The 12,211-nt window shown below is 43.7% G+C and overlaps 1 protein-coding gene across 1 annotated transcript; it reads right to left on the minus strand.

Annotated features, from left to right (window-relative positions):
- Positions 1–1,209: 1,209 nt before the first annotated feature.
- Positions 1,210–4,376, minus strand: LOC115126256 (serine protease inhibitor Kazal-type 1-like). Its single transcript, XM_065020005.1, has 4 exons — positions 4,270–4,376; positions 3,961–4,001; positions 1,768–1,877; positions 1,210–1,634 (listed from the first exon to the last, which is right to left on the minus strand). The coding sequence occupies exons 1-4, from the start codon at positions 4,313–4,315 to the stop codon at positions 1,589–1,591; spliced, it is 243 nt and encodes an 80-aa protein (XP_064876077.1). The 5' UTR covers positions 4,316–4,376; the 3' UTR covers positions 1,210–1,588.
- Positions 4,377–12,211: the final 7,835 nt, after the last annotated feature.

The raw sequence follows: 12,211 nt of genomic DNA on the forward strand, positions 1-12,211 counted from the left end.
ACCTATGTGAGAATGCTGTTCATTGACTACAACTCAGTGTTCAACACCATAGTGTCCTCAAAGCTCATCACTAAGCTAAGGACCCTGGAACTAAACACCTCCCTCTGCAACTGGATCCTGGACTTCCTGACGGGCTGCCCCCAGGTGGTGAGGGTAGGCAGCAACACATCTGTCAAGCTGATCCTCAACACAGGGACCCCGCAGGGGTACGTGTGCTCCCTGTTCACCCACGACTCCAACACCATCATTAAGTTTGCAGATGACAACACAACCTATAGGGAGGTCAGAGACCTGACCGTGTGGTGCCAGGACAACCACCTCTCCCTCAACGTGATCAAGACAAAGGAGAGGATTATGGACTACAGGAAAAGGAGTACCGAGCACGCCCCCCATTCTCATTGACGGGGCTGTAGTGGAGCAGGTTGAGAGCTTCAAGTTCCTTGGTGTCCACATCAACAAACTAAACATGGTCCAAGCACATGACAAAACCTATTCCCACTCAGGAGACTGAAAAGATTTGGCATGGGTCGTCAGATCCTCTAAAGGTTCTACAGCTGCGCCGACGGGTGGCATCACTACCTGGTACGGCAACTGCTCGGCCTCCGACCGCAAGGCACTTCAGAGGGTAGTGAGTACAGCCCAGTACATCACTGAGGCCAAGCTTCCAGCCATCCTGGAACTCTATACCAGACGGTGTCATAGGAAAGCCCTAAAATTTGTCAAAGACTACAACCACCCTAGTCATACGCTGTTCTCTCTGCTACTGCACGGCAAGCAGTACCAGAGCACCAAGTCTAGGTCCAAGAGGCTTCTAAACAGCTTCTACCCACCAAGCCATAAGAAAAGCTAATCAAATGGCTTCCAAGACTATTTGCACTGCCCCCACCAACATACTGATGCCACTATTATCGAGGCATAGTCACTTCAACTAACCGGTACCTCCTGTATATTGCTTTTTAATTATTTTCATAGAACTGCATTGTTGGTTAAGGGTTTAATCCTTTTGCATTTTAAAAAGAACATAGTTTTCCATTCCCACTGTACCTTTGTAGGGATCATAATGACTAAACAAAAACCAGACGTCATGGTTCCTGCAGAACCAGTTGCTCCACATTTCAGCCATACTTTTAAACTGGAAGAACTTGAAAAGAGATCTCAATGAGCCCTTCCTGGTTAAATCAAAATTAAAAATCCAGAACCTGACAAGGAAACTTTCCAAATATTGTTTTAATTACAGATTTTTAAAAGATGGCCAAGTAAAAACACAATAAAGATTACCCCATTTAAAAATACAATTTTGTATTTTTAATTTCAATTTTCAATTTTGCTACACAAGTCTTAAAGACTAGGGGGTTAAGTGCTCTACAGAAGACAAACAGGGAGCCCATAAGGTTTGGAGAAGGAATCAGGTGCCGAGGAAACGGCTCAAAGTATACAGAGACACTTGAGACAAATCGTTTACCGTCTCCTCAGCGTTTAGAACGCAATAGAAGAGACGTCAGTGTTTTGACAAGGCAACAGGAAGTGGTTTAAAGTAATGTTGAGGGAGCCAGGTGTGTCGCTGAGACAATGGACGGTCATGTCTGGTTCAGCACTCTCCTTTACTCCGGATGAGAATGTTACTCTTCCGCTCCCTGGGAACACACACAGAGCAGAATTTGTTTTTTTAAACACCGAGCGAAACAAGGCAGGCAGACCCGAACAAGACAGGTACAGAGCAAGAGAGAAAGAGAAGTCAGTTGTTGAAAGCTTAAGTTGAATACTTACATGTTCTGAAAGCACAGCATGCATTCATTAGAGTAGTTGGTGCCGTCGCTTCCACACACTGGCTCGAAGTTGCGGGGACACATGGGCAAGTTGTACTGGGAACAGTCAGCCTGTTGGACAAAGACCATGAGGTGTTGGTAATATAATGTACTGGGAACAGTCAGCCTGTTGGACAAAGACCATGAGGTGTTGGTAATATAGTGTACTGGGAACAGTCAGCCTGTTGGACAAAGACCATGAGGTGTTGGTAATATAGTGTACTGGGAACAGTCAGCCTGTTGGACAAAGACCATGAGGTGTTGGTAATATAGTGTACTGGGAACAGTCAGCCTGTTGGACAAAGACCATGAGGTGTTGGTAATATAGTGGGAACAGTCAGCCTGTTGGACAAAGACCATGAGGTGTTGGTAATATAGTGTACTGGGAACAGTCAGCCTGTTGGACAAAGACCATGAGGTGTTGGTAATATAGTGTACTGGGAACAGTCAGCCTGTTGGACAAAGACCATGAGGTGTTGGTAATATAGTGTACTGGGAACAGTCAGCCTGTTGGACAAAGACCATGAGGTGTTGGTAATATAGCCTGTTGGACAAAGACCTGGGAACAGTCAGCCTGTTGGACAAAGACCATGAGGTGTTGGTAATATAGTGTACTGGGAACAGTCAGCCTGTTGGACAAAGACCATGAGGTGTTGGTAATATAGTGTACTGGGAACAGTCAGCCTGTTGGACAAAGACCATGAGGTGTTGGTAATATAGTGTACTGGGAACAGTCAGCCTGTTGGACAAAGACCATGAGGTGTTGGTAATATAGTGTACTGGGAACAGTCACTGTTTTTTGGTCCAACAGACTATGTAATAAAGGACTTTGGTCTCAATAAATAAAGTGAGATGTTGGTAATAGTGTATTGGAATGAGCCAATATGAAGAGAACAGGGTTGTAGTAGTGTATTGGAATGAGCCAATATGAAGAGAACAGGGTTGTAGTAGTGTACTGGTATAACACCATATGAAGAGAACAGGGTTGTAGTAGTGTACTGGTATAACACCATATGAAGAGAACAGGGTTGTAGTAGTGTACTGGTATAACACCATATGAAGAGAACAGGGTTGTAGTAGTGTACTGGTATAACACCATATGAAGAGAACAGGGTTGTAGTAGTGTACTGGTATAACACCATATGAAGAGAACAGGGTTGTAGTAGTGTACTGGTATAACACCATATGAAGAGAACAGGGTTGTAGTAGTGTACTGGTATAACACCATATGAAGAGAACAGGGTTGTAGTAGTGTACTGGTATAACACCATATGAAGAGAACAGGGTTGTAGTAGTGTACTGGTATAACACCATATGAAGAGAGTGTACTGGTATAACACCATATGAAGAGAACAGGGTTGTAGTAGTGTACTGGTATAACACCATATGAAGAGAACAGGGTTGTAGTAGTGTACTGGTATAACACCATATGAAGAGAACAGGGTTGTAGTAGTGTACTGGTATAACACCATATGAAGAGAACAGGGTTGTAGTAGTGTACTGGTATAACACCATATGAAGAGAACAGGGTTGTAGTAGTGTACTGGTATAACACCAGGGTTGTAGTAGTGTACTGGTATAACACCATATGAAGAGAACAGGGTTGTAGTAGTGTACTGGTATAACACCATATGAAGAGAACAGGGTTGTAGTAGTGTACTGGTATAACACCATATGAAGAGAACAGGGTTGTAGTAGTGTACTGGTATAACACCATATGAAGAGAACATGGATAACAGGGAACACACCATACCTTCCCTGCTCCTTCCACTGGTGCAGTGCACCTGGGGTGTACTCAGTCAGATTCTGTTGTAAAACGTTTTGCAATGGAAGCCAATTACAGTTTATTCTTGGAATCAAACAGAACGTTTGTCCAATAGAAATTCTCGTTTATTGCAAAACATTTTACATGGAGTAAATTGTTGGTTTCAAAACGTTTCGCAACATAATCCGACTAATGAATGCAGCCCTGAATGTAACGTCAACTAAGGAAGTGACTGTAAACATACGGGTGTACTTGGTGAACTGAATTTTGTCCAGAGGAAGACCCATACCACAGTTCTACATGAAGTAATCCAGCACATAGAGCAACGTGTTTTAGAAAGGCACATAGCCTTTCACTACACGAAGTAAACAACGCGTTTAGCCTGCTTACCTCTGTGGTTCCGTCTGGGAGACTCGCTCCTCGTGCCAAAACTAAAACAGAGAAAGATGTTAAACCGGAGGCTCATTAAATTATTTAAACGTCAGATGTGATTTCCATGAGTTCCAATCTAAACGACAAAAAGGTTCATGTTTTCTCTAGTCAAAAAAATGCGCGTCGGTCATCAAGGCAGTTCGCTGGAGGTATCGACTGTGTGTTTGTCTAAACTGCTCTTAGAAGTTACTGTGCCGTTTTGTTTATAAAACTATTTGACTGCCACTTGGTACTAATTATGTAAAAATCAAGATGAACAACACTCACCGGCAACACTGAGAAGGCAAAGCGTCAGAAGTGTAAAGTTCCACATTCTATCCGTTGTGAAGGTGCGTAGGCAGGTGACGCTCCCAGCCACCGGAGCCGTATTTATACCTTGTAGTTCTCCACCCCAACCGCTTAAGGATCGGCCCCTTTTTTTCAATGATCGCCTAGAATGACATTCCCAAATCTAACTGCCTGTAACTCAGGCCCTGAAGCAAGGATATGGTTATTATTGGTACCATTTGAAAGGAAACACTTTGAAGTTTGTGGAAATGTGAAATTAATGTAGGAGAATATAACAAATTAGATCTGGTAAAAGGCAAGACAAAAGAAAAAAACATTTATTTATCTTTGAAATGCAAGAGATAGGTCATAATGTATTATTCTAGCCCAGGTGCAGTTTAGATTCAGTGTACGTGAAAAGTTTTAGACGATCCAATGAACCATTGCATTTCTGTTCAAAATGTTGTATCAAGACTGCCCAAATGGTTTATTAATACATATTCAAGATCATAGCTGTGCACTCTCTTCAAACAATATCATGGTATTATTTCACTGTAATAGCTACTGTAAATTGGACAGTGCAGTTAGATTAACAGGAATTTAAGCTTTCTGCCAATATCAGATATGTCCTGGGAAATGCTCTTGTTACTTACAACATCATGCTAATCGCATTAGCCTACGTTAACTCAACCGTCTCGCAGGGGACCCACCAATCCTGAAGAAGTTGGTTCGTCACTAGTTACCACAGTCACAAATCATTAACCCGGACTATTTGTACAATGTATCTTCTTAAAATGTGCCTAACCCTCTTAACCTTACATTTGAATTAAATTTGTCTATGGAAACTAGTGAGAACACCACTCAGAGAGATGTGTCCTGTACCTTTGTGAGAGTGTTGTGATTAAGCATCCCAAAGTGACTTACATCAATTTATTCCCCCCAAAACATCTGGAGGATATAATATATATATATATTTATATATTTATATATATATTTTTTCACCTTTATTTAACCAGGTAGGCTAGTTGAGAACAAGTTCTCATTTGCAACTGCGACCTGGCCAAGATAAAGCACATAGCAGTGTGAACAGACACCACAGAGTTACACATGGAGTAAACAATTAACAAGTCAATAACACAGTAGAGAAAAAAAAGAGTCTATATACAATGTGTGCAAAAGGCATGAGGAGGTAGGCGAATAATTACAATTTTGCAGATTAACACTGGAGTGATAAATGATCAGATGGTCATGTACAGGTAGAGATATTGGTGTGCAAAAAAGGAGAAAAGTAAATCAATATAAACAGTATGGGGATGAGGTAGGTGAAAATGGGTGGGCTATTTACCGATAGACTATGTACAGCTGCAGCGATCGGTTAGCTGCTCAGATAGCAGATGTTTGAAGTTGGTGAGGGAGATAAAAGTCTCCAATTTCAGCGATTTTTGCAATTCGTTCCAGTCACAGGCAGCAGAGAACTGGAATGAAAGGCGGCCAAATGGGGTGTTGGCTTTAGGGATGATCAGTGAGATACACCTGCTGGAGCGCGTGCTACGGGTGGGTGTTGCCATCGTGACCAGTGAACTGAGATAAGGCGGAGCTTTACCTAGCATGGACTTGTAGATGACCTGGAGCCAGTGGGTCTGGCGACGAATATGTAGCGAGGGCCAGCTGACTAGAGCATACAGGTCGCAGTGGTGGGTGGTATAAGGTGCTTTAGTAACAAAACGGATGGCACTGTGATAAACTGCATCCAGTTTGCTGAGTAGTGTTGGAAGCTATTTTGTATATGACATCGCCGAAGTCGAGGATCGGTAGGATAGTCAGTTTTACTAGGGTAAGTTTGGCGGCGTGAGTGAAGGAGGCTTTGTTGCAGAATAGAAAGCCGACTAGATTTGATTTTAGATTGGAGATGTTTGATATGAGTCTGGAAGGAGAGTTTACAGTCTAGCCAGACACCTAGGTACTTATAGATGTCCACATATTCTAGGTCGGAACCATCCAGGGTGGTGATGCTAGTCGGGCGTGCGGGTGCAGGCAGCGAACGGTTGGAAAGCATGCATTTGGATTTACTAGCGTTTAAGAGCAGTTGGAGGCCACGGAAGGAGTGTTGTATGGCATTGAAGCTCGTTTGGAGGTTAGATAGCACAGTGTCCAAGGACGGGCCGGAAGTATACAGAATGGTGTCGTCTGCATAGAGGTGGATCAGGGAATCGCCCGCAGCAAGAGCAACATCATTGATATATACAGAGAAAAGAGTCGGCCCGAGAATTGAACCCTGTGGCACCCCCATAGAGACTGCCAGAGGACCGGACAGCATGCCCTCCGATTTGACACACTGAACTCTGTCTGCAAAGTAGTTGTTGAACCAGGCAAGGCAGTCATCAGAAAAACCGAGGCTACTGAGTCTGCCGATAAGAATATGATGATTGACAGAGTCGAAAGCCTTGGCAAGGTCGATGAAGACGGCTGCACAGTACTGTCTTTTATCGATGGCGGTTATGATATCGTTTAGTACCTTGAGCGTGGCTGAGGTGCACCAGATTGCACAGCGGAGAAGGTACGGTGGGATTCGAGATGGTCAGTGACCTGTTTGTTGATTTGGCTTTCGAAGACCTTAGATAGGCAGGGCAGGATGGATAAAGGTCTGTAACAGTTTGGGTCCAGGGTGTCTCCCCCTTTGAAGAGGGGGATGACTGCGGCAGCTTTCCAATCCTTGGGGATCTCAGACGATATGAAAGAGAGGTTGAACAGGCTGGTAATAGGGGTTGCGACAATGGCGGCGGATAGTTTCAGAAATAGAGGGTCCAGATTGTCAAGCCCAGCTGATTTGTACGGGTCCAGGTTTTGCAGCTCTTTCAGAACATCTGCTATCTGGATTTGGGTAAAGGAGAACCTGGAGAGGCTTGGGCGAGTAGCTGCGGGGGGGGGGGGGGCGGAGCTGTTGGCCGAGGTTGGAGTAGCCAGCCGTTGAGAAATGCTTGTTGAAGTTTTCGATAATCATGGATTTATCGGTGGTGACCATGTTACCTAGCCTCAGTGCAGTGGGCAGCTGGGAGGAGGTGCTCTTGTTCTCCATGGACTTCACAGTGTCCCAGAACTGTTTGGAGTTAGAGCTACAGGATGCAAATTTCTCCCTGAAGAAGCTGGCCTTTGCTTTCCTGACTGACTGCGTGTATTGGTTCCTGACTTCCCTGAACAGTTGCATATCACGGGGGCTATTCGATGCTATTGCAGTCCGGCACAGGATGTTTTTGTGCTGGTCGAGGGCAGTCAGGTCTGGAGTGAACCAAGGGCTGTATCTGTTCTTAGTTCTGCATTTTTTGAACGGAGCATGCTTATCTAAAATGGTGAGGAAGTTACTTTTGAAGAATGACCAGGCATCCTCAACTGACGGGATGAGGTCAATGTCCTTCCAGGATACCCGGGCCAGGTCGATTAGAAAGGCCTGCTCACAGAAGTGTTTTCGGGAGCGTTTGACAGTGATGAGGGGTGGTCGTTTGACTGCGGATCCGTAGCGGATGCAGAGATCCTGAGATCCTGGTTGAAGACAGCGGAGGTGTATTCGGAGGGCCAGTTGGTCAGGATGACGTCTATGAGGGTGCCCTTGTTTACAGATTTAGGGTTGTACCTGGTGGGTTCCTTGATGATTTGTGTGAGATTGAGGGCATCTAGCTTAGATTGTAGGACTGTATGGGAACATAGGCTACCCAAGCTGGTTCTTTCTAGATAACAATGATTCTATAAAAACAACATCAGCCTATCAGTAGTAGCCAGTTAGCTAGCTATCTAACTACAAAGCTAACCAGTTTGCTAGATACACTATATATACAAAAGTATGTGGACACCCCTTCAAATTGGTGGATTGAGCTATTTCAGCCACACCGTTGCTGACAGGTGTATAAAATCGAGTACACAGCCATGCAATCTCCAAAGACAAAACATTGGCAGTTGAATGGCCTTACTGAAGAGCTCAGTCACTTTCAACGTGGCACTGTCATAGGATGCCACCTTTCCAACAAGTCAGTGTGTCAATTTTCTGCCCTGCTAGAGCTGCGCCGGTCAACTGTAAGTGCTGTGAAGTGGAAACATCTAGGAGCAACAACCGCTCAGTCGCCAAGTGGTAGGCCACACAAGCTCACAGAACGGGACAGCTGAGTGCTCAAGCGCGTAAAAATCATCTGTCCTCGGTTTCAACACTCACTACCGAGTTCCAAACTGCCTCTGGAAGTAACATCAGCACAAGAACTGTTCGTCAGGAGCTTCATGAAATGGGTTTCCTTGGCCGAGCAGCCACACACAAGCCTAAGATCACCATGCGCAATGCCAAGCATCGGCTGGAGTGGTGTAAAACTCGCCGCCATTGGACTCTGTGGAGCAGTGGAAATGAGTTCTCTGGAGTGATGAATCACGCTACGCATCTGGCAATCAGTGTTTGGCGGATGCCAGGAGAACGTTACCTTCCCCAATTAATAGTTCCAACTGTAAAGTTTGGTGGAGGAGGAATAAAGGTCTGGGGCTGTTTTTCATGGTTCAGGCCCCTTAGATCCAGTGAAGGGAAATCTTAACGCTACAGTATACAATGACATTCTAGATGATTCTGTGCTTCCAACTTTGTGGCAACAGTTTCGGGAAGGCCCTTTCCTGTTTCCACATGACAATGCCCCTGTGCACAAAGCAAGGTCCAGACAGAAATGGTTTGTCGAGAATGGTGTGGAAGAACTTGACTGGCCTGCACAGAGCCCTGACCTCAACCACACCACCTGGTATTGTATTGAACCCAGTTTGTTTCTAAATGGTTACAACAACACCTCGTATTGTATTGACCCCAGTTTGTTTCTGAAGGGTTACCACACCACCTGGTATTGTATTGATCCCAGTTTGTTTCTGAAGGGTTACAACACCACCTGGTATTGTATTGAACCCAGTTTGTTTCTAAAGGGTTACAACACCACCTGGTATTGTATTGAACCCAGTTTGTTTCTAAAGGGTTACAACACCACCTGGTATTTTATTGAACCCAGTTTATTTCTAAATGGTTACAACAACACCTGGTATTGTATTGAACCCAGTTTGTTTCTGAAGGGTTACAACACCACCTGGTATTGTATTGACCCCAGTTTGTTTCTAAAGGGTTACAACAACACCTGGTATTGTATTGGCCCCAGTTTGTTTCTGAAGGGTTACCACACCACCTGGTATTGTATTGATCCCAGTTTGTTTCTGAAGGGTTACCACACCACCTGGTATTGTATTGACCCCAGTTTGTTTCTAAAAGGTTACAACACCACCTGGTATTGTATTGAACCCAGTTTGTTTCTAAATGGTTACCACACCACCTGGTATTGTATTGAACCCAGTTTGTTTCTGAAGGGTTACAACACCACCTGGTATTGTATTGACCCCAATTTGTTCCTGAAGGGTTACAACACCACCTGGTATTGTATTGGCCCCAGTTTGTTTCTAAAGGGTTACAACACCACCTGGTATTGTATTGACCCCAGTTTGTTTCTGAAGGGTTACAACACCCCCTGTTATTGTATTGAACCCAGTTTGTTTCTAAAGGGTTACAACACCACCTGGTATTGTATTGACCCCAGTTTGTTTCTGAAGGGTTACCACACCACCTGGTATTGTATTGATTCCAGTTTGTTTCTGAAGGGTTACAACACCACCTGGTATTGTATTGAACCCAGTTTGTTTCTAAAGGGTTACAACACCACCTGGTATTTTATTGAACCCAGTTTATTTCTAAATGGTTACAGCACCACCTCGTATTGTATTGACCCCAGTTTGTTTCTGAAGGGTTACAACACCACCTGGTATTGTATTGATCCCAGTTTGTTTCTGAAGGGTTACAACACCACCTGGTATTGTATTGAACCCAGTTTGTTTCTAAAGGGTTACAACACCACCTGGTATTGTATTGAACCCAGTTTGTTTCTAAATGGTTACCACACCACCTGGTATTGTATTGAACCCAGTTTGTTTCTGAAGGGTTACAACACCACCTGGTATTGTATTGGCCCCAGTTTGTTTCTGAAGGGTTACCACACCACCTGGTATTGTATTGACCCCAGTTTGTTTCTAAAGGGTTACAACACCACCTGGTATTGTATTGAACCCAGTTTGTTCCTAAAGGGTTACAACACCCCCTGGTATTGTATTGACCCCAGTTTGTTTCTGAAGGGTTACAACACCACCTGGTATTGTATTGACCCCAGTTTGTTTCTGAAGGGTTACAACACCACCTGGTATTGTATTGATCCCAGTTTGTTTCTAAAGGGTTACAACACCACCTGGTATTGTATTGAACCCAGTTTGTTTCTGAAGGGTTACCACACCACCTGGTATTGTATTGATCCCAGTTTGTTTCTGAAAGGTTACAACACCACCTGGTATTGTATTGATCCCAGTTTGTTTCTAAAGGGTTACAACACCACCTGGTATTGTATTGAACCCAGTTTGTTTCTGAAGGGTTACAACACCACCTGGTATTGTATTGAACCCAGTTTGTTTCTAAAGGGTTTCAACACCACCTGGTATTGTATTGAACCCAGTTTGTTTCTAAATGGTTACAACAACACCTGGTATTGTATTGACCCCAGTTTGTTTCTGAAGGGTTACCACACCACCTGGTATTGTATTGAACCCAGTTTGTTTCTGAAGGGTTACCACACCACCTGGTATTGTATTGACCCCAGTTTGTTTCTGAAGGGTTACATCACCACCTGGTATTGTATTGAACCCAGTTTGTTTCTGAAGGGTTACAACACCACCTGGTATTGTATTGAACCCAGTTTGTTGCTGAAGGGTTACCACACCACCTGGTATTGTATTGACCCCAGTTTGTTTCTAAAGGGTTACAACACCACCTGGTATTGTATTGAACCCAGTTTGTTTCTGAAGGGTTACCACACCACCTGGTATTGTATTGACCCCAGTTTGTTTCTGAAGGGTTACAACACCACCTGGTATTGTATTGAACCCAGTTTGTTTCTAAATGGTTACAACAACACCTGGTATTGTATTGACCCCAGTTTGTTTCTGAAGGGTTACCACACCACCTGGTATTGTATTGAACCCAGTTTGTTTCTGAAGGGTTACCACACCACCTGGTATTGTATTGACCCCAGTTTGTTTCTGAAGGGTTGCAACACCACCTGGTATTGTATTGACCCCAGTTTGTTTCTGAAGGGTTACAACACCACCTGGTATTGTATTGAACCCAGTTTGTTGCTGAAGGGTTACCACACCACCTGGTATTGTATTGACCCCAGTTTGTTTCTGAAGGGTTACAACACCACCTGGTATTGCTTTGATGAGACAGGGAACTCTTACATCGTCATTAAAATATCACTGTATGTATACAGATTTCAATCTGAGGTGAGCAGCTGGCCCACAAGTAAAATGGCCTTCCTAAACCACTGTTCTAAAAACAGGGACGTGTTTGTATGTTTTATGGTTGTATGATGATTCCATATATCATACTTATGAGGGGGGACATTATGTTTGTTTTGAAGGGATCAACAATTAAGCATTTCTTTGTTGTTTGTGGAAATCAGCCAGTCTGCAGGAAGTTTTTCATATGCGTACGGAAACCTAAGCCACCAAATGTATTGAAAATAAGATATGGTTTTGTAAACCAAAAACTGTTTTGTGTCTTTAAAGTAAAGCTTTATCCAGGGAATCTGTAAGACTTGGGAAACATGTGTGAAGTTCAACACATTAGCACTGCCCTCCTTCACTCTGTTTAAAGAACATGTTTTTTCACTTGGTGAGGTTTATTTTTCCACATAAAGTTAAACAGCGTCTTATCTAATTGGGAGAAAATAGATTTGGGATTGTCAAGACAAGAGAACACATACGAAGGCCTGAGATAAGCCTTAGTCAGAAAAAGTGGACAAATCTATGTCTAACCATGAGTTGAACTTATGTTTTATTG

Source organism: Oncorhynchus nerka, linkage group LG6 (assembly GCF_034236695.1).
Source record: "Oncorhynchus nerka isolate Pitt River linkage group LG6, Oner_Uvic_2.0, whole genome shotgun sequence".
Taxonomy (NCBI): Eukaryota; Metazoa; Chordata; class Actinopteri; order Salmoniformes; family Salmonidae; genus Oncorhynchus; species Oncorhynchus nerka.